We start from the raw sequence: 22,878 nt of genomic DNA, 5'->3' as shown, positions 1-22,878 counted from the left end.
TCGAGCCGCTTGCGGGACCGCTCCCGCCTAGCTTTTGATGTCAGGGCCGGTCGGAGCAGGTCTTGTCGTCGTGGTCGACGCCGAGACAGTGGAGACACCGACGGTGAGGGTCGGTGAACGACATCAGTCAGTCCCAGTCCTCACAGGGTTTAAAACCTGGCATCCCTACCGGCACCGATCAGAGTCGAAGACTCTAAAGAGTGATCAAAAAGATCTCAAAGTTTAGTCAAAAAATGACTAAGGTACCACTTTTTCCGGATCTGCGCTGCTGGTGCGGAAAAAAGAACTGACGTCAGCACGCGGAGGTGGCGTCTAAGTACTCCAATGACGTCATCACGGCACCCACGACGCCGACGACTGACGCTGAGCCACAGACGACGCCTACCGACGCGCAAGGGTACTGCTACGCAAAATTTTCCGGATCCATTCTGACGCCTGGGGATATTCTAAGGTGAGGAATCTAATACTAACCTGTTTCTTTCAGATCTGAGGTTCATACCTAAGGTGATATTGAAATTACACATTAACCAAGAATGCAAACAAGGTAGCGGCAACAGCCCATCACAAACTAAGGCTGATCAGGAAAATCATACCGTTTTTGCCTGATTCTGCCGCCAAAACCTTGGTTACTTCCTTAGTGTTATCGTCCCTCGATTATTGTAATGGACTGTTTCTAAATGCACAGGTAAGGGTAACCACTAAGCTTCAGACAATTCAGAACGCAGCGGCACGCCTGCTTTCGAGAACACCCAAGTTCTCGTCAATATCAGATACCATCAGGAAATATCACTGGCTGACAATCCGTAACCGGATCAAATTTAAGTCACTGTGTATAGTATATAAGACACTCCATGATCTAGGTCCACAGTACTTCAAGGATCAGTTTAGACCTTATAAACCGGCCAGACAGTTTCGATCGGGCAATCTCAACCAACTGGTGATCCCACGATCTAAAACAGTCTCGTGGGGTGATCGTCGCTTCTCAGTTGCCGCATCCAAATTATGGAATACTTTGCCGCAGCACATCAGGACCTGCTCCTCCCTGTTGCAATTTCGCAGGGGAGTGAAGACGTGGCTCTTTGATCAATAATTAACTACTCCTCTTATGAGCCTCCTGGGAAAAATGTTGTGAATTTTCTAGCGCCGAGACGCCTACGGGTATTCGTCGCGCTTAATAAATGGCAAAATAAGCTATCCACCTACTGGCTTTTTTTTCAACAGTCTAAGATGCAGGCGGAGAAAGCACTGCACATGCCCGATGCCCAAATGGCATTTATGTATTACTTGGAAAGAACAAAAGACATCAGGAAAAGAGAACAGTTCTTTGTGTCCCTCGCACACACGAGAAGGGGGCTCACAGTCACCAAAGGAATCATTGCGAGATGTACAGCGCAGACAATACAATATTGTCACAAGACGGGGGAGCAACCCTTGCAGAAAAGCCAAAAGAGCATTGTCAATCCATTCAAGCAGTATATATATATATTGCACACCTTATCACCTGAGAGGGTATCCAGGCGCTGGGCTGTGGGTTTTAGTCGAAGAGCCAGGTCTAGAGTCTCTTCATGAAGTCTGTTGAAGTGATGTTCGGAGGTGGAAGGGGAGGTTGTTCCAGGACTTGGCGAGGTGGGAGAAGGAGCGTCCTCTGGTGCCGCATCAGCAGTTGTGGAGTGCCTGTGCGAGGGTGGGGTGGGTAGATCAGTGGTTTCTGGATGGTTGGTGGAGGTTCAAGCAGTGGTTCATGCATGCAGGTCCTTGGTCATGGAGAGGTTTGAAGGCATGGGTCAGTAGTTTGAACTGACATATTTTCTGGATGGGGAGCCAGTGGAGGTCTCTCGTGCTGGGTGATGTTGGTCCTTCTGGGCAGGTTGAGAAACAGCCTGGCTGCTGTGTTCTGTATTGTCTGGAGTCTTCTCATGAGTTTGTTGGTTGTGCCTGCATATATTGCGTTGCTGGAGTACCGGTGGTTGGCAATTAGGGCCTGTGTTACTGTTTTTCTGGTGCTGATGGGTAGCCATTTGAAGATTATGCATAGAGTACGTGACCTGTCGTTTCATGGAGAGTTGTTTGTCCAGAATGATACCGCCGAGGTTTCGGGCGTGGTCTTTCGGGGTGCATCCAGGTCCGATTGCCACCAAGTGTGGCTGCCGAAAATCATCACTTCAGCGAGGAAAAAAGGAGAAACACTGTATCTCTTAGGCAGAGTAGCATTAGAAACCATGTGTGCATCGAGATATAGCTTCACTAAACACTACTTATTGCATGGTCATGAACAGGCAGAAGTGTGACAAAGTGCATTTGAAGCATTTGTTTGTAAGCATACCCTCATTAAAAAAAAAAATACTCGGCCAACCCACAAAAGAAAAAAACGCTCTGTAATTGATGCACAGAATGTGACTCCAGAAAAGATTCACGCAGCAAAACAAAATGGTTACTTACCGGAAGGAGTATTTTTGCAGCTTGTAGAATTTTCTGGAGTAACCTACCCACCTCCACCGGTGCTAGTGTATTTACAAGTTCAACTCAAGAGACGACTGACTAGCACAAAGAAAGAAAGAATCTGAAGATGGCGACTGCATCGAGGGATTTCTGGGGCATACGTCTAACGTCACACAAATAGAGGTTTAAACTCAAATGAGTGACAATGTCCATGAAAAAATAAATAACAGAAGAGACTTTAAGGAGACTATCCCGGACTCAACCTCTAGATGGTGAAATAATCCCCAGCATGTGAATTCAGAATATGCTTCAAACTGCAAAACTAACCGTACCGGTAAACAGGGCCACAGGAATTATGAGGCAGGGGAGGGCCAAATTATGCAGCAGGATTGAGTAAACTATGCAGCAAGAAAAGGACAATTATGCAGCACATTGTGTGATAGTATTACTTAATTATTTTGCTTTCAAACTTAACACTGTCTGGGCATTTGTTGTACCCAAGTATCAGTTTACCACCCAAATATAGCAATGAGCTACAGAAATGTGACCAGTCAACCTTAGCAAAAAGGTCTTCTCCTGCGCAGCAACACGTGTCGCTGCGTGTTTAGTAACTTTTGAGCTAGAAACAAAAATTATTTTTGATAAATTCTGCAGACTATGCGGCAGATGATGGCTTGTGGCAAATGCTGCAAATCTACAATTTGCTAAAATCGCCACAGCTGCTCAGTAACTTAATGCCAGAGGCCCTGCATGTTCTTTTTTCTGTATGCCTGCAGGAACTGTATTTTTAGTCAACCCTGCTTTTTTTCTGACAAATACTTCAAACAATGAAATTACTTTTACCTCTGTGTTGCTTAGCGGTTAGAATGCTGGCACTTACCAAAAATAGTGTGTATCTCTTTATCTCATTCTTAACCGCAGCCCTCTGCTGAGGAAAAGAGGTTGGTCCACCAAAACAGACCTAGGTTTTCAGGAACCTGGGACTTTCCTCCGGTCAGCCAGAGAGAGGCTTTAGGCAATGCTAAAAATATAAATAACCCAAGCTGCTATTTGACTTGAGGCTTCTGTCAGGGTAGCCTCTAAATGTCTGTAGATCCGGAACTCTGCCACTTCTCACATTCCGGACAGTTCTGTACAACAGTGTCCACAAAGACAGCTGTCAAACAAACAGACAAATGCCATTAATAAATGGAGCATAGAAAAATGCAACTTCCATCTGGAAGCACCTTAGTGCTGCTATAAAGGCTGGTCTGACTTAACACTGACACACGCTATTGCACCAGCATTACTGCTGCTGTGACCGTACTGCACTTGCGAGCATTACAAGCTGTTACCCTGGCAGAGATTACAGAATAGTCTGCTAAAGGTTTGGTACATTGTCAGCATTTGGACTGTTGTCTGCTCCTGCCAGGTCAGAAGATTTTGCTGCTAGGCTGCTGCCAACAGGAGAGTTTTTCCACCTGCTGTTAGGTGCACATCTTCCAAGAGCCTCTGTGCTGCAGACAACCTAGCTCTTTTTTCATGGCATAGTGTTTGTAGAAACTTTATATTAGCTTTTCCAGTGCAAATGCATAGAATCATTAAATATCAGTGAATGGTTAATTCACATAGATAAACGTAGTTGTGATGCATCTAGTACAGTTGTTGTGGCCTGGCCTATACCCATGGCATATTGTCAACCACTGTGGATATCGCACATTATAATAGAATACTAACTGCATATTTTTCACCTTGTGAATACCCCCAGGCACCAGGCTAGACCTTGAGGTTTTTCTCTGTATTGTGTGGCCCCGTGTTGACTTCGTCCCACCGAAGCCACATATACGTGCAGTCCCTGTGCCCTGATGTCTCTTATTTCATCATCATCATCATCATCATCATCTTTATTTCGGCAACATGTGCCATAAAAGGTACAAATGACATTAGATCTAATACAGTAAATGTTAAAATATGTACAACCATTAAAACATATAAAATCAATGCACAAATATAAGGACTAGCCATTCTGTATGCTAAAAATGTCTACATCACAGTTTATCATTTTAACAATTTATCATAATTCCCCATCTAAAAGATATCTCCTCTTATGCCAAACTATCCCCAGATATTTTGCTACGGCAAAGACTATATGCCCTGATAGATCGGTCTTAAGAACCCTATAAGCTTGCAGGCAGTGGGAGAAACCCAGGTTTTTACATAATGGGACGATCCATTTCATCCGCGCCTGCGCATAAGCACTACAAAAGAACAATATGTGCAAATCAGTTTCCTGTTCGGATTTGCACCCTGGGCAATGAGACGGGGAAAAATCTGCCCATTTACTAGTGTAGGACCGTAATGGTAAACTGCCGTACCTCCATTGGAGATACAGTTTCCTGATTAGTATTGGGGATATGGTATCTAAAACAGTTTCAAACCTATAGCTGTCCTTTATTATTAAAAATGATGACGTTAGGGTGCCAAGGCCGCTTCCTTGCAGGTGAATAGCCATTTTACTTTCCTGGTACTGAGTAATAAGCTGCCTTCGGGTAACCCCGGGACATGATGAAAACGGGTCAGACCATAAGGTGGGTAGCCCTAGCTTCCCTAGTTCTTTCTTAATATAATTTAGCCAGGGAATTTTCCCGATGTTTGGGAGGGTATGAATTTCCTGCAGTTCTAACCTGTAATTCGCTAGCTCTGGTACAGACCAAATCCTGCGCCAGAATATTGGGGCCGCAGGCTCATGTCTTCATCAAGAGGTCTCCAGGCCAGGTAGAGTCCAATGGGCAGCAGCGGAGTGGTTGGAGGAAGTGATAGGAGCTGTCTGATAAATTTATTCTCAGTTACTACCGGATCGCGATTACACGTGTGGCCCCAAAGTTCGCTTCCATACATAATAGCTCCCCTGGCTTGCGCTCTATAGATCTCTAGAGAGGGACCCACCGGCTTAAAAGAAGACTTGTTCTTAGAGACTGTGATGATCCCGCCTGCTATTTTGGCTAGCTTTATTTGTGATTTCTCCCCTTGGTGCGCCCATGACATTTTTTCGTTTATGGTGATTCCTAAGTACTCAAAGGTTCGAACCCTCTCTAGTACGTTGGGTCCAATGTACGGATTAGGGTGGGTTCTGACTGGGGGGTTGAAGACCATATATTTGGTCTTCAAAGCGTTGATCTCAAGGCCATGATCTTTACAAAATGCCTCGAAACCATTGAGAACTCGCTGAATCCCCATTGGGGACTTGGAGAGCAGCAGGGTGTCATCCGCAAACATAATTGTGGGCACCCTGCTGCCTCCAAGTTTGGGAGCATCAGTATTCTCTACCCCATTCAGGTGCGCAATTACCCCGTTGACATAAAGGCAGAACAGGGTCGGTGCGAGCACACAGCCCTGCCTAACCCCCCTATCAACGGGGAATTTGTTGGACAATATCCCCTCCCTACTACGTCTGACCTGGGCGTAGTTACCAGTGTGTAGTCTGATAATCATAGTTAAAAGATGTTGTGGGACCCCTAAGTCAGAGAGGACGGACCAAAGTTTCCTACGAAGTACCAGGTCGAAAGCTGCTCGTAGGTCAACGAATACAGTATAGAGGCTGCCACCCTCCAACTGTAGCGTTTTCCAAAATATAATAGCAAGTCGAAAGACTTGCTCTATGGTGGACACTTTGTTCCTGAAACCCGCTTGGTATGGGCTCAGCGCTACGAGGCCTTCGGGTAGTAATCCGCTTTACAAAACCCACTTTCAGGACTGAATGGTCTTGCATCCATTCCAATAAACGGTCCAGAACCAACCTGGCAAAAATCTTTTGGGGGACGTCTATTAGACTAATAGGCCTGTAGTTGGCTGGGAGCAGAGAAGAACTCTTCTTGAAGATAGGGACAATCTCTGCCCCCAGCCAAGTAGCAGGCACCGGCATCCCCCCCAGAATTTCGTTGAATAAAACCTGTAGGTATGGAGCCCAAATCATGGGTTCGTTTTTAAATAAGTCACCAGGGAGTTTGTCCAACCCAGGAGCCTTTTCTGAGGCAAGTCTAGCAATAGCTGCCCCTACTTCTGGCAGGGTAAATTTGTCCATATCCAGAGGTGACGTGGGGGTCATGCCTGCCGTCGAATCATCTTGGACCCGGGTAAAATCTATATTAGCCGCAGTGTACAGGGATCTAAAATGATCCTTCCACCCACTTGGTGCGATATTGGCCTCAACTGCCGGGGTGGGATCAGCCGAGCCATTTTTTACAATCTGCCAGAATTTCCTGGCATCACGGAACTTAAGAGCATCAGTCATATCTGCCCAATTACCATAGCCCCATTCAATCTTGGCATTAGAAATGAGATTTTTATACTCCTTCCTCCTAATTCTGACCAAGGAAATATTGTGCTGTTGCTTCATAGCCGCTAGTAGGTCAGCCTTGGCCTTTCTACAGGCGGCATTGTACCATGAGGCACGTGTCCCCCTACCTTTTCCTTTGCCTTGCCTCTGCTCAGGATTCAGAACATCAGCTAAGGTGCTACACAACTCTAGATGGAATACGCCGAGTTCTCTATAAGTCTCCTCAGGCGTGACGGGATTGTGTATAAGGTTGTCAACCTTTTCCAAAACTAGAGCAGCTTTTGCATACAACCTCTGAATATCCTTAGGATTTCCCAGAATTTTGGGCCAGCGGACTCTACGCCGATTAGTAGATAAGATCATACGATCATTGCCATCCTGTATTTGGATAGTAACACCCGGAACTGACATTTTTAGAATCAGCGCATTATGATCGCTGTCGATTCGGGGAATTACATTAAAGTCCACAATTCTGGCCCATTCGGACATTTCCACAAATATGTAGTCTAATCTAGAATTAGGCCCCATTTTATTAAAGGTCGGTTTAGGTGGAATGTCACCACTTACCCGGCCATTGCAGGCCCTTAGAGAATTTGCTAGGGTCAAACAAGTAATTTGCGTTGCTAAAGGCGACCAGGACTTCACTGGTGGGCCAGCCAATTTCGGGATTCCCCAATGTTCATCTTCCTCATTGGTTGTACCTTCTAGAAATAATAGAAGGGGCTCAAATTGGCAATTGAAATCTCCCCCAACCACATACGGGATACCCTGGGGGAAAGTGCTCAAGAACAGCGCTAGTTCCTCAACGGTACTAGAAACTTTTGTTATACCTACTGGTCTTAAATAAACATTTATCAATGCCAATTTTGTTACATCAGACCATTCCAAGAGTACGCATTGAACATCTAGGGAATTAGTTGGTAAAGCCCTAACTTTACAGCCCAGGTGGGAAGCCACCCAGATAAGTAGTCCACCAGACGGGCATCCCTTCCCCTTCCAGTTCGCCCAGATTGAGAATGTATCAAAACCTGCACGCTGATGGTCCTCTCTTGCCCATGTCTCCTGAAAGAGGCAAACATCCTTTGAGTCTATGAATGCCCCCCAATCGGGGGAATCAAATTTATTAGCTAAACCCGCCAAGTTCCAGGAGACAATGGAAATAGAACCCTAGAGATCTGAATTGAAAGAGTTAATCAGCCCATTTGCCGCTGAATCGCCCAGATTGAGCGTAGGCTGCAAGTTATTCTGGTTACACGGACTAGAACTCCTCTTATTAGAAAGGGGGGGGATATTTCTTGCTCAACCTAGATATGAGCTTACAATGCCTGTCTGAACCCCCCCCCCTTATGGCTTCACGGTCTATCCTCCCTGCCACTGATAGGTTACTAGAGTTTGGCTGTCAATCCACCATCTCTAGGCAACTGTATCTGTTAGCGGTCGGGAAGCCATCCCAATTACCCCTATGTGCTTGTTCTCTGAAGCCCTGTAAGCCCCAGGTACCCCAATTTCCATTCCTGGCAGGACGCCCTACAGTATGCCAGTTACTGTCATTGTTCCAATCACGTATTAGTCCACTCCTGGGGGGGTAAAAAAAGGAAAAAGGCGTCGTGTTGTGATCCCCTCATGTCTGTCCTGGATATTCCAGGTACATATATAATCAGCAGTGTGGGGGTCCGCAAAGTTAACCAATATACAGTCGCCCTGAACCGTTTTCCTTTCGTGACCCACCCATGCTACCCTACGCACTGTCAAGATCTTACTAGTTAGATTCAGAGGTAGGGGCTGGTTTATATTTAGCCAATGTTGAGCTTTATTTTTTAGAGACCAGTTAGCTTCCTCCTCAGCCTCACCCAGTTCTGGGACCCCCGTCATGACCATCACATAGGGGCTTGCCTGAGGAGGCAGGTTCACCTGTTGTCTCCTATGTGGCCCTCCATCATTATTGTTCTTATTTGACCGCATCAAATGATCCCTGGGAGGAATGGGCCCTTATTGTCTTTCTTCAACTTTGGACGCAGATCTGGAGCTCACCACCAACGTTTCTTCTCTTGGAGAAAAAAAGTGTTCACAGTGTGCAAGTGAACATGTCCCTTCCATAACCGACAGCCTCCGTATTTCTCTATACCGGGACAACCCCTAGTACATTCAGGTTACCACTAGATTTGCGTTATTAGTGTATATATAAGCTCTGCCTCTACTTAGATGTTAGTAATCACACCCATACATATTTAAATATTCACGATTTCAGATTATAATGCTGTCCCTGTAATGAGGCAATTCACCCCATAATCACGTTTTTGATGACATCCCCTTGCTCCGTATTGGTGCGTTCCAAATGTGTCTCTTTTAGTTTCTCTCTTGATATGTTTTATGTGTTTCTGTCTCTGAGACTAACTCCCTCTCTTATTTCCATCCTCAGGGATCCTTGCAGAATTATCACAAGACTAAGTTTAACACTTATATACCAACATTTCGAGAGCACTTCAGAAGGACGTTTAGGTGTACCAAAAAGCAGGTGAGTCCCCATTGTAAAACTAGAACTATGAGGAGAGGGATGTGACACGTTGTGGACAATTGGTTTAGCAGAGCTTGGGGATTCAAACAAAGTGTAAATGTAATTATCTACAATAGTAATTCACCAGCATAGGTATCTTCATAATAATTCAAGACTTTCAAAATAATATCTGCAGAATCAGTGGGGCCTAAAACAGCACCTAAATTAGATTTTAGATGAAATCATTTATTTTCCTTTAATTTTTGTAATTCTGGAATTGGTCTCTTTGACAAACAGATCTTTTTCTCCTTTACACTTTAAGACTATAAGAACTTGTACAGCATGCTATCACCAGGGACAGTATCTTGGCACTATGCTGGCGCACATCTAGCTACACTAGCGGGCGGGCGTGGAACTATTTGAAGAGCCAGGTATTTAGCTACTTGCGGAACTCTAATACAGGAGGAGGTACTGATGTATCGTGGCAGGGCATTCCACACTTTAGGAGCGATGAAGGAAAACATTAAACTGCTGCATCTGTTTTTTGGAATACGGCTGAGAAGAGGTGCTTGGTTCATGAGTGAAAGGAGATGTAGTTGAAGTTTGCTGGACCTGTGTTTAGTGATTTGAAGTTGAGGGTGAGAAATCTGAACGGTGCTCGTTTGTGTATGGGGAGCCAGTAGATCTCCTTCAGCTGCATTGTGATGGGTGTGTGGCCAGGGAAGTGGAGAGTCAGTCTGGGTGCAGAGTTCTGGATTGTTCTGCTTCCTTCAGTCACTGAATTCCTCATATTATCAGCCATTTTGATTCTCTTTAACAAGTTGCCCTCTTATGCTGTAAAGAAGTCTAGGAAGGGTGAGCACAGTATTTTCCAAAGTCTTTCTTCTAGACTCTACTTTAATGAGTGGGTGTATTTTAAGAGATGCATTGTAGATTGGTGAAAAATGGGGAAATAGCCCCCACCCCCGCCTCCCTGATGACTAAGCTTAGCTGCATAGTTAAAATGAAGCAGGAGACTCCTAAGGTCCGCCCCAACAAAAGGAAATCGTGTTGGGACCACTTACGATACTCTAAGGGGGCCCACAGTAAGCAGTACTATTGCTTTCTCATCCTATCAGCATTGAGTCTTTGGTGCTTGGAGTCTAGTTGGTGACCTATTCAGCAATGAAGCATCACTTACTGTTGAGGGCCTCTATATTTGAGGGCCTTATAGTCGATCTAGTCTTAAATGCCAAAGGCAGCTTGACCCACAGCACGTAGAAGAAAGAAAAGGGACAGACGTAAGTCATTGAAACACTCCTGTCCCTGCACTGAGGACATTCTATTACTGCCTGCTCAAGAAGCTAAACTTCCTCCTACTCAACAGGCACATCCTTGACCTCATGCTTTGTTGTATCCACTTCAGTTGTTTTCTGCAATCTCCCCTCATCTCAAGTGTCGGAGGCAACAATAGACTTCGAGAAAATACCTAAGAGCAAATCTCTTCATCAGCTAAGACCCCTCCGCAAGACTGTAGTCACCGCAACAGTGTAGAACATACACCCGGATAGACTTCACCATTCCTGACTGGGAAGCTTATTTCCCACAGTTCCTGGATTTTCATCTGGAATCAACTCAGTAGACAAGAGGCATCTTTATGTTCCTTTATTTTTTGCCAATAAGGCGACTTGGGTGGTAAACATTGCCTGGCGGTCCTGCCAGTACCGGTGTACCTGGTTTTCAGGACACTGCAGCTACAGCCTCGTGGTAGAATTTGGTTTGCACACATTCTAGGCTTTTTCAAAGTCCACAATTCGGAAGTTTCTATCTTTTCATAAGATTAACAAAGCAAACACAATAGAACAAGACAAAACATTAAAGTAGCTGGATGAAGAAAATCTGTTTCTAAGGAACAGTCTACTCCTGCTCCAAATGTCGCCCACAATGAAGACGAATGTGCAGCCCTGCTGCTGCTGTGTGACGTAAGACTGCTTAGAGCAGTTTACTGATTACTCACATATGACCTCTAAAGAAAAGAGAGGGGTCCAACACTCCAAAGGGACAGGACACCAAAAAGACGGTTAGGTCTAACAACTCCTCCCTTTGGGGTATTATATTAGCATACCATTCATACATTCACACCTCGCATACCATTCAAAATCAACTCTGGTCCGTATCTTAGTTACCAGTAAGTCAGTTCCCACTCAGGATTTAGAAAAAATATATAACCATTTGATTTTATTCGGTTTGGTCAAATGACTGTATACTCATAAAAAACATCTGTGTTACATTAGAAATAGTACATCATGATGCAAAGTATGTTATTGTGTCTTCAAGTAAATGAACTTGTAACCTAGGGTTACTAATTAAATGTTTTTAAAAAAAATTTATATTCTTTGTTTTGTTTTTAAACTTGCACTTATATTTTTTCTAAATCCTGAGTGGGAACTGACTTACTGGTAACTAAGATACGGACCCGAGTTGATTTTGAATGGTATGCGAGGTGTGAATGTATGAATGGTATGCTAATATAATACCCCAAAGGGAGTTGTTGTTAGAAGTGGGGGTGACCATAGGAAGCAGACCCTACACAACCCCCCCCCCCCCCCCAAACGCAGGGACATTAAACTAACCTTGACCAGTTGAGTCTTCATGTTCTAAGTGGAAATATCGGGAGAGTCCATCTGCATTGGCATGGTCAGTCCCCGGTCTATGTTCCACTGTAAAGTCCACCCCCTGTAGGGAAATTGACCACCTAAGCAGTTTGGGATTTTCACCCTTCATCTGATTTAGCCACAAGAGGGGCTTATGATCTGTCTGAATTTTGAAGTGAGTGCCAAACAAGTATGGCTTCTTCAAACCACAGCAAAGGCCTCCCTTCTCAATAGCTGACCAACGTTTCTCTCTAGGGGGTCAGCCTTCTGCTAATAACAGCAATGGGTTGGTCTTGACTATCTTTATTCAATTGTGAAAGAACAGCTCCTACACCCAACTCAGAAGCATTTGTTTGGACAATGAATTATTTGGAGTAATCTGGACTTTGCAGAAAAGGTGCAGTGAACACGGCCTGCTTCAGGTCATCAAATGCCTTTTGACAGCTTACTGTCCACTGAACTTTCTTGGGCATTTTCCTGGAAGTGAGGTCATTAAGAGGAGTCACAATGGACCCATAATTCTTAACAAACTTCCTGTAGTACCCAGACAGGCACAAGAAAGCTCTGACCTGAGTCTGGGTAGTTGGAAGAGTCAAGTCATTTATGGTCTGGATCTTGCTCTCCAGTGGTTGAACCTGACCCCCACCTACAAGGTGGCCCAGGTACACAACCTTACTCCGCCCTATCTGGCACTTAGTGGCCTTGATAGTTAGGCCTGCCTTTTGCAGGGCCTCAAACATTTTTCAGATGGATCAGGTGATCCTCCCAGGTGGAGCTAAAGACAGCAATATCATCTAGATAAGCTGCACAGTAGTCATCCAGGCCTGTGAGAACTTGGTTGACCAACGTTTGAAATGTGGCAGGTGCATTCTTCAAACCAAAGGGCATTACCACAAATTGATAATGACCTCCTGGGGTTGAGAATGCTGTTTTGGCTTTTGCATCCTCAGCTAGTCTGATTTGCCAGTAGCCAGCTGTCAGGTCAAATGTGCTCAAAAACTTGGCAGAAGCCCATCCGTCAATGAGCTCATCTGCCCTGGGTATTAGATGGGCATCTGTCCTAGTGACAGCATTGCGACCTCTGTAGTCCACACAAAACCTCATCTCTCTTACCATCTTGGGTGTGAGGCTTTGGCACAAGGACTACTGGACTGGCCATGGGGCTCTCTGAGGGCTCAATAACTCCCAGTTCCAACATCTTTTGGTGGACCTCTGTCCTGATACAGTCCCTGACATGGTCAGGTTGCCTGTAGATTTTACTCTTGACAGGCAGACTGTCACCAGTGTTCACCTCATGGGTGCACTAGTTTGTCTGACTTGGGGTCAGGGAAAACATATGCCTATAGGCCTGTAGAAATTGTCTGCAGTCCTGTTTCCGCTGGTCAGTGAGGCTGCCTGACAAGGCTACTCTATCCACTGAACCATCAGGGTTCTGAGAAAGCAGGTCTGGGAGAGGGTCACTCTCCTCCTCCTGTCCCTCATCTGTAGCCATGAGCAAGCCCATGTCTGCCCTGTCAACATATGCCCTCAGTCTGTTGACATGAAGCACCCTGTGGGGGCTTCTGGGAGTCCCAAGATCAACCAAGTAGGTTACTTCTCCCTTTTGCTCAACAATAGTGTGGGGTCCAGACCATTTGTCTTGGAGTGCTGCTGGGGCCACTGGCTCCAGCACCCACACTTTCTGTCCTGGCTGGTACACAGTCAGCACAGCCTTTTGGTCATGCCAGGTTTTTTGAAGTTCCTGGCTAGCCTCAAGGTTTTTAGTAGACTTTTTCATGTATTCGGCCTTCCTGGAGCAGAGACAAAGTACATAGTCCACTATGTCTTGCTTAGGCTTTTTGAGAGGCAACTCCCACCCTTCCTTCACAAGACATATGGGTCCTCTTACAGGATGCCCAAACAAAGTTCAAAAGGGCTGTAGCCAACCCCCTTTTGTGGGACCTCTCTAATAAGCGAACAAAAGGCAGGGCAGCAAGATGTCCCATCTTCGCCTAAGCTTTTCAGTGAGTCCCTTGATGATGCCCTTTAAGGTCTTATTGAATCTTTCAACCAGACCATTGCACTGTGGATGGTAGGGTGTGGTGAACTTGTAGTTTACACCACACTCCTTCCACATTGTAGTCAAATGCCCAATCATGAAGTTTGCACCTCTATCTGAGACAACCTCTTTCGGGAACCCCACTCTGGAAAAAAATCCAAGGAGGGCTCTTGCCACAACAGGGGCTGTTGTGGTCCTTAAGGGTATTGCTTCTAGATACCTGGTGGCAGGATCCACCATCACCAGTATAAATCTGTGTCCAGAGGCTGTTGGGGGATCCATTGGGCCAACAATGTCTATCCCAACTCTTTCAAAGGGTACCCCCACCACAGGTAGTGGTATAAGGGGGGCCTTTGTGGTGCCACCTGATTTGCCACTGGCTTGGCAGGTGTCACAGGAGCGACAAAACTTCTTGGCATCTTCTGACATGTGTGGCCAGTGAAAGTGAGGGACAAGCCTGTCCCAAGTCTTGTTCTGGCCAAGATGTCCTGCTAAGGGAATCTCATGGGCTAAGGTAAGAAGGAAACCTCTAAAGGCCAGAGGTATGACCAACCTCCTTGAAGCACCAGGCTTGGGGTCTCGACCCTCTGAGTATAGACGTCCTTCATCCCAATACACTTTATGGGTACCTGAAGCGTTCCCAGCAGCAGCTTGCTGTCTGAGGGGTTCAAGAGAGGGGCAGTCCAGCTGCGCCTGCCTCAGATCTGCCCTTGAGGGTCCCCCTGTCCCAAGAAACTCATCCTGTTCAGGTTTAAGCTCTTCTAGGACAGTTCCCTCCAGGGTCTCACTATCAGCTTCCTTAGAAGGCTGATCTCCATCCTGAGGCAGGGGGGGAGGCACTGCCTTAACCCTACTGCTCTTTCTCTTGGAAGGCAACTGGTCCCTAGTTACAGGATCCAGGGCCTGTTCAGTGAGGCACTTTTTGGCCTGTGACCTGGTCACAGCAAGTACATGTGCTGAAATACCTAACATCTCTGCATGAGTCCTATACTTCACTTCTGACCATAGGGAAGCCTCCAAATCATTGCCCAACAAACATTCTAAAGGGAGGTCTGAACTTACAACAGCCTTCTTTAGGCCAGTTACCCCTCCCCAGGAGAAATTAACAACTGCCATACTATGGGTGGTAGTGACGTTGCTTGCATTGGTCACTTGGTAATTGTCACCTAGTATGATCTCTCCAGGGTTCACAAAGTTAGGTGTCACCATGGTGACACTGGCACATGTGTCCCTGTAGGCCTGAACCACTTTGTCATTTATTAAAGGTGTCTGCCTGTACTTGCCCAAGTTACTGGGACTCACAGAAGAGGACATACGATTGTTCACATCACAGACGTGAACAGCTTGAGTTGGTATTCTGACTAGGCCAGAATCCACCTCCGTACCCATGGTTAACCCTACTATAGCCTTGGGTTAGGAACCACCACTGTTAACTGTACTAGGGGGTGCAGGTGCCTTAGGGGCTACAGTGGAGGAAGCTGCTCCCTTCTTGGGGCACTCACTAGTCCAGTGAGTAGTAACCTTACAAAAATTACACCAAGGTTTCTTTGGGCCTTCTTTCTTTTTCTTGGATTGTTGGGAACCACCCCCACCATTGGAAGCTTTTTGGGGATCTGTTGAAGACTTCTGGTCTTTTGGCTTCCCCCCACCCTTTTGGTCTTGCTTCTTCTGATCACCACCCTGGGGTTTCTGCTTCACCCTGGTTCTGACCCATTTGTCTGCCTTCTTTCCCAATTCTTGGGGAGAGGTCAGATCAGAGTCAATCAGGTGTTGGTGCAATAACTGGTTTTGACAGTTGTTAAGTATTTGTTCTCTCATGGTCAAATTATACAATCCTGTATAGTCCTAAACCTTACTGTCCAGCAACCAGCCTTCCAGAGCCTTAGTGGCACAATCCAAAGTCAGTCCAGTCCTGAGTCTGTGTCTTTTGGGCATCTCTGAACAGCAACCTCAGGGCTCGACAAATCCACTCGCCCGCTCGCATTTGCGAGGGAGAATGGATGAGGACGAGCTATTTTTAGGTCCTGCTCGCCCTTTCTGGCGAGTAGGAAATCAAACTAACTTTTGTCTTCTGTCTTTAAAAACAGAGCAAAAGTGACAAGATAACACGATTTAAAGGCATTTTTATTGCTCACAAAGGAAATGAGCAATAAACATGCCTTTAAATCTTGTTATCTTGTCACTTTTGCTCCGTTTTCAGAGATGGAGGTCAAGTGGGTTGGAGTCAGGTCGACGGGATTTTCCATGGTACTAGACCTGCAGGACTAGTACAATTTTTCGGATTTGTCGAGCCCTGAACCTATACTGATCAGTGGTTAGGCCAAACCCATCAATCGGAGCACTCTTCAGAACATTGTAATTGTCAGCATCCTCATCACTAACTGTGAGGAGCGTGTCTCTACCTTTGTCAGGAAAGGAGAGCCATAAGATTGCTGCCCACTGACTTTGGGGTACCTGCTGTACTTTGCAAGCCCTCTCCAAAGCAGTTATCTACTTGTGGATGTCATCCCCACTCTTGTAGGGAGGGACAATCTTACTTAGGTTTTGATGGTCATCTGACCTATCCCTACCTCTAGGGATGTTGCTGCCACCAGTGGAATCTAATCCACCTAACTTTTGCTCTCTAGCAAAAGCAAGTCTCTCTTGGCTAGGGCAAGTTTTTGCCTCTCAATCCTCAGTGACTTCTTCCATTCTAGCCTGATGTTCTTTTCTGTCAGGGGAGGACATCCTCCTGACAGCATCTGACCCTATGGAGCCACCAGAGTGATGAGATTCCCTGGATAGGGATCTCCTCCTTCTGTGGTCTGTGTTAAGCCTGCGTGGGGGTCTGTAAGGTACTAGGCCCTCTCCATTCCCATGTAGGCTTAGGTTAGCCTGGCTAAGTTCTCCCACTTGGACCTGGCTATGTCCATCTTCCTCTGATTCCTCCTCTAGGTCATTCTCATCAACTAGAGTGTGGTCAGGGGAATCCTCTCCTGAAGAATGGCCCTCTTCTGCACTTCCTATAGGACCTGTGTTAGCTGCTTTCTTAACATCATATTCTTCCATAAGTTCTATCAGGTGCTTGAGGGTAGGGTTGGAACCCTGTTTTAACTTCCTAGATGTGCACAAGTGCCTCAAATCATGGAAAGTTAGGGTATCCTATCTGGAAGGTATCCTGAAAGGATCTACCTCCACTGGGAGAGATCCACTTGGCTCTGCTCTCAGAGACATGATCTAGTGAGGTGTGGTGTGTGCACCTACCTACACTGATTGTTACCTACTAAACCTCTCTAGGAGTTGTAGTCCGGGTGTGCTAGGCCCTTTGCTCTGCAACAACTAAGTTCAGTAGAACTTAAGTATTCTAAGTCTTGTTTTTATATGTACCTCAAGGTACCTTAATGTGATCTTTCAAATGCTATCTTAAGATTATATGGTAAAACAGCAAGCTCTTATCCCAACCGCTGCACACCAACATGAGAAGTTGGCCTGGTGTATGATCACTATTCTAGTGAGCACCTTGCACCAGTCCAAACAACCCTTATGGTGATGGTTGTAAAGTCAACCTTATAGACCAGCTATCCTAGTGGTAGCATGGACAAAGCAGTCTTAGGCTAAAACTTCAGAGAGCATGTGAAGCCAGCTGTTTTACCATATATAATCCCTTGAAATTCAAATGAAAGGACACCACACAAGGTATATATCAAATATATATGTATTTATTACGAACACAACCCCTCTGTACTCTTTATGAGAACAGAGTTTGAGATACAGCACAAGTTACTCAATAAGCATACTATAAGTTGCACAAATACAATTCTACCCTAGGAGCTTCCCGAACCATATACTAAAGAAGTGGTATAAGAACCACTTCAGGAAAGGTGAATAGGCCTAGGGCCTAGAGAATCGCTGGGGCTACACACGACCACCAAAGGTTTGGAAGGAGGAGGCCCACAGGACGAGTGTGCAGTGTCTAAACACACACGCGAGGTTCCATGGAAAGTCAATGGGAACGTAAAGTTATTAAAGTAGTTGATTTTGGACACTTCCGGGTGGACTACGGGAAAACCCAATTACACAAGGACACTTGGATAGTTGTTACCCACGGGAGCACCTGAGTACTCGAGTTACCTCACCCACAGGAGCCGGGTGCATGGGTGTGAAGTCGTGTCGGGTTTCGTCGTCGAAGTCTATGGAGAGCTGCAAGAAGATGCTGCAGGCGACCAGGAGGAAGATGTCCGGGTGGATCCAAGAGTGGATCGAAGTCGTGAAGAACCTGTAAGCAGAGGGAACAGAGTTTGGGCCACTAGCCAGTGACCAGGATGGAACCAGGAAGGAACCAGGCGATGTCCGGAGCAATCCGGTGAAGATGCGAAGCTTGTCTCTGCAGCCACGTGGACCAGGAGGCGTCGATGACGACCAGGAGCTGGATACGGACTGTCCCACGAAGGATCTTGCTGTTGGCGGAGTCAGCTTCCGGATTGGAGCCAACAAGCCATGGCAAAGGCAACCCACGCAGAAAGGGAAGATCGGCTTCTGTTCAGACCAGCAAGGTCTGGGGAGGTTCCCCTTTACAGGAAAGCAGGAGCTAGCCCAAAGCAACCAGGCAATCAGTGTTTCAAAATGGAGTCTTCAGGCGGGCCACTAGCCAGCGGGCTAGCAACCGCGAAGACGCGTCGAGGAGAAATGCAGGCACAGGCCCCACGCGGCACTCGTGGAGTGTGGAGGGCTGGGCGTCGGTGCACTTACGGCTCAGGTCTGGGGCTTCTCAAACCCCAATGCACAACTTCGAGGGAGCCTCCGAAGCTGCACGGTTAGCAAGATGCAGGTAGACTAGGGAATCTGGTCCCACGTCACTCGTGTCCGCCACGGGTCTCAGCTTTGCTGTGGGTCGGAGTCAGAGAAGTCTGGAAGTCCAGCCCTGCGTCGCTGGGTTGTCGGGTTCCAGCAGGAGCGGCGACAAAGCAAACCGGCAAGATGCTGATGGTGCCTGTTTGCACAGGGTGGTCACTCCTTGGCCACAAGGGAGATTTCTTCAGTCTTCTAGTTGCAGTAGAATGTCGAAGGTCCAGAGTTTCGTTTAAGTCAGGATAATCTAAAGTCTCTAGACTCTGCTCCTACCTATATACTGATTTTAGGGGCTGGATTACCTTCTAGGTCCCTGGTCACCTTGTTGAGCCCCTGTATAGTGTACCATAGGTACCCAGGGCATAGGTGCATCCAAGGCCTACCAAGGGCTGCAGCATGAATTATGCCACCCCTGGCTGGCCATCCAAACAGACACAACTGGCTGATCAGTCAGCTGGGGCAATGTCATGTAATCACCCCTTGTTTATGTATAGTATTCCTATACCTACCACTATATATAGACACATATATACCTATAAGTCACTCCTATAGCAGGCCTTAACAATCCTGGAGGCAGAGTGCTTGGTTTTATGTGAGATGGTGCTCTAGCATGAGCTGAGCCTGTCTGCAGCTTTCGGAACCATGTCCTTATAGCTGTTCTATGATATAGCCATACCATATACTCTCTTAAGTGCATTATAAGGTTTACTGATCCACCTGTACGCCATGGTAGTGGGATCAATGACCTGTGCTGCTATATAATACTCCCTTACCTGATCATATATGGAGTGGTTTTATGTTTGTTTTTTCATCCATGTTATTACCATGTTACTTACCATGTTATTACCATGTTATTACCATGTTACCATGTTACCTACCTGATCATATATGGATTGGTTTTATGTTTGTTTTTATCACCCATGTTATTACCTTGTCACTGATTATTATACTGTTCCCATTATCTCTGTTTACTCTGTTGCCCCTTCCCTGTCTTTGTGAAGCGCTCTGATATCTGTAAGGATCTTGTTCGCGCTATATAAAACTTTGAATAAATAAAAATAAATAAATAATCCTCGCGGTTAATGCTAACTTTAGTTTGGCTTTATCAAAACATGTCGTGTAAGGTGTCATACGCTTTGGAATACTACCCTCCTCCCCTGCCAATTCTGGCGGCGGGGGTAGCATTCCACCCTTCTAGAGGGAGAAGGTATGTTGGTTACAGCTTTACCCGGTTAAAGTTAAACAGAGCCTCAGCATCACAAAATGGATGCTGCTGCCACAGACACGAGTCTGACCTCCTACTGCTGGACGAAACTCTAGCAGGGGAGGCCTGGACAACAGGCTTTTATGTATTAGGGCAGGGTGGGTTGAAAAGAATGAGACACTGCCTGGGGCACACAAGGTGCCAAATGCATAGCCCGGTTCAAACCAGTTGCTGGGGCACTCCAGCCCAAGCTCTGGCGCGAAACTGGACAAAGGGAAAGGGGTGTAACCACCCCCTTCCCTGGTCCCACCCATAGGAGGGACCTAGCAGGTAATCCAGCCCCTAAAATTAGTATATAGGTAGGAGCTGAGTCTAGAGACTTTAGATTATCCTGAACTGAAACGAAACTCTGGACCTTCGGCATTCTTCTGCAACTAGAAGACTGAAGAATCTCCCTTGTGGTCAAGGAGTGACCACCCTGTGCAAACAGGCACCATCAGCATCTTGCCGGTTTGCTTTGTCGCCGCTCCTGCCGGAACCAGATTACCCAGCGACGCAGGACTGGACTTCCAGACTTCTCTGACTTCGACCCACAGCAAAGCTGAGACCCGTGGCCGGCACGAGTGACGTGGGACTAGATTCCCTGGACTACCTGCATCTTGCTAACCGTGCAGCTTCTGAGGCTTCTTCAAAGTTGTGCATTGGGTTTTGAGTGCACCGAAGCTCAGCCCTCCACACTCCACGAGTGCCGCGTGGGGCCTGTGCCTGCATTTCTCCTCGACGCGTCTTCGCGGTTGCTAGCCCGTTGGCTAATGGCCCTCCTGAAGACTCCATTTTGAAACAACACTGCTTGCCTGGTTGCTCTGGGCATGCTCCTGCTTTCCTGTAAAGGGGAAGCTCCCCAGACCTTGCTGGTCTGAACAGAAGCCGATCTTCCCTTTCTGCGTGGTTTGCCTTTGCCAAGGCTTGTTGGCTCCAATCTGGAAGCCGACGCCGCCAACAGCGAGATCCTTCGTGGGACAGTCCGTATCCAGCTCCTGGTCGTCGCCGACGCCTCCTGGTCCACGTGGCTGCAGAGACAAGCTTCGCATCTTCACCTGATTGCTCCGGACATCGCCTGGTTCCTTCCTGGTTCCATCCTGGTCACTGGCTAGTGACCCAGATTCTGTCCCCTCTGCTTTCATGTTCTTCACGACTTTGATCCACTCCTTGATCCACCCGGACATCTTCCTCCTGGTCGCCTGCAGCATCTTCTTGCAGCTCTCCATAGACTTAGACGACGAAACCCGACGACTTCATACCTATGCTACCGGCTCCTGTGGATGAGGTAACTTGAGTACTCGGGTGCTCCCGTGGGTAACAACTATCCAAGTGTCCTTGTGTAATTGGGTTTTCCTGTAGTCCACCCGGAAGTGTCCAAAATCAACTACTTTAATAACTTTACGTTCCCATTGACTTTCTATGGAACCTCACCTGTGTGTTTAGACGCTGCACACGTGTCCTGTGGGCCCCTCCTCCTTCCAAACCTTTGGTTGTCCTGTGTAGCCCCAGCGATTCTCTAGGCCCTAGGCCTATTCACCTTTCCTGAAGTGGTTCTTATACCACTTCTTTAGTATATGGTTCGTGAGGCCCCTAGGGCAGAATTGTATTTGTGCAACTTATAGTATGCTTATTGAGTAACTTGTGCTGTATCTCGAACTCTGGTCTCATAAAGAGTACAGAGGGGTTGTGTTAGTAATAAATACATATATATTTGATATATACCTTGTGTAGTGTCCTTTCATTTGGTATTCAAGGGATTATATATGGTAAAACAGCTGGCTTCACATGCTCTCTGAAGTTTTAGCCTAAGACTGCTTAGTCCATGCTACCACTAGGATAGCTGGTCTATAAGGTTGAATTTACAACCATCACCATAAGGGTTGTTTGGACTGGTGCAAGGTGCTCACTAGAATAGTGAACATCATATACCAGTCCAACTTCTCACACATATGACTACACCTATATAAGATCCAGCATATAAATAGTCTTCAAAACGTTTCTGCTCTCCTGGTTCTTGGACACATCTGCATCTTTACTGGCCTGCAGTGTGTAAATGCCTTTTTTAATTTTATTGTGCATTTGTTTTACATCTGTGCTCCCAGGCTCTGGAACAGCATCCTCATATCCATCAGGAATGTCTCACGGCTGCTCCAGAGCATAATTTGTAAAAATGACAGTCTATTCTGCCACCCCTACCGAATGGCAGTGACAGCAATGCCTATTAACCTTCACACTTAAACAAGGATGCCACTTTGAACTATTGCAGGTCACCCCATGCTACAGGGATGGCTTGGAATTGTGAGTTTTCTCATTAGGTTGAAACCTACCAGACAGCACATCTGTCTGGTTACAAAAGACCTATTTTTTTTTTTTTACATTCTGAAAGATTCCCTGGGAGGCTATTCGACCCATTGATAACCATTGGCTATGTATTTTTATAACTCAGTTGCTTTCTTTTTTATTTGCAGAATTTTGGGGCTGTATAAGTATATGATGCACATTTATTTATGTGAAGTACCTTGCACTAATCCACACAACCCTTATAGAGATTGCAGTGGTTTTGATAACCTTTTGAAAGCTCTCAAAGGGGTAGCTGTGGAGAGCACCCTTCAGGCTTATCTTGGAGTGTAAAGCAGCTTGTTTACTCAGATCTAAACATGTATTGTAGATTAAATGTAAAAGAATCTCAAAGTGTATATATACAAATGTCTATTTATTACATAACACTAACACATTGGTATATCTCCTACCCCGAAATATAAACAGAAATACACAATAATACTTTAATTGCAATAAAGTAACAAAGCACAAAATACAGTGGTCTCCAGAGGGAGACCAAACCATATACTAAAAAAGTGGAATGCGAACTGCAACCGAAGTAGTCTG

General features: G+C 46.2%; 1 protein-coding gene across 5 annotated transcripts in view; it reads left to right on the top strand.

Moving 5' to 3' along the window:
* Positions 1–22,878, top strand: part of TINF2 (TERF1 interacting nuclear factor 2) — a 237,388-nt gene that overhangs the window by 194,339 nt on the left and 20,171 nt on the right. For 4 of the 5 annotated variants that reach the window (XM_078644938.1, XM_078644937.1, XM_078644935.1 and 1 more), the window contains one exon: positions 9,174–9,269. In XM_078644938.1, the coding sequence (XP_078501064.1) occupies positions 9,174–9,269 (96 nt within the window). Of the gene's footprint in view, positions 1–4,186; positions 4,350–9,173; positions 9,270–22,878 lie in introns of all 5 variants that reach the window. The other variant, XR_013594963.1, reaches the window with a different exon arrangement.

The sequence above is a fragment of the Lissotriton helveticus genome, chromosome 5_1, assembly GCF_964261635.1.
Source record: "Lissotriton helveticus chromosome 5_1, aLisHel1.1, whole genome shotgun sequence".
NCBI classification, from domain to species: Eukaryota; Metazoa; Chordata; class Amphibia; order Caudata; family Salamandridae; genus Lissotriton; species Lissotriton helveticus.
The sequence above is the reverse complement of the archived record's forward strand: the minus strand, read 5'-3'. Positions and strand labels throughout refer to the sequence as shown.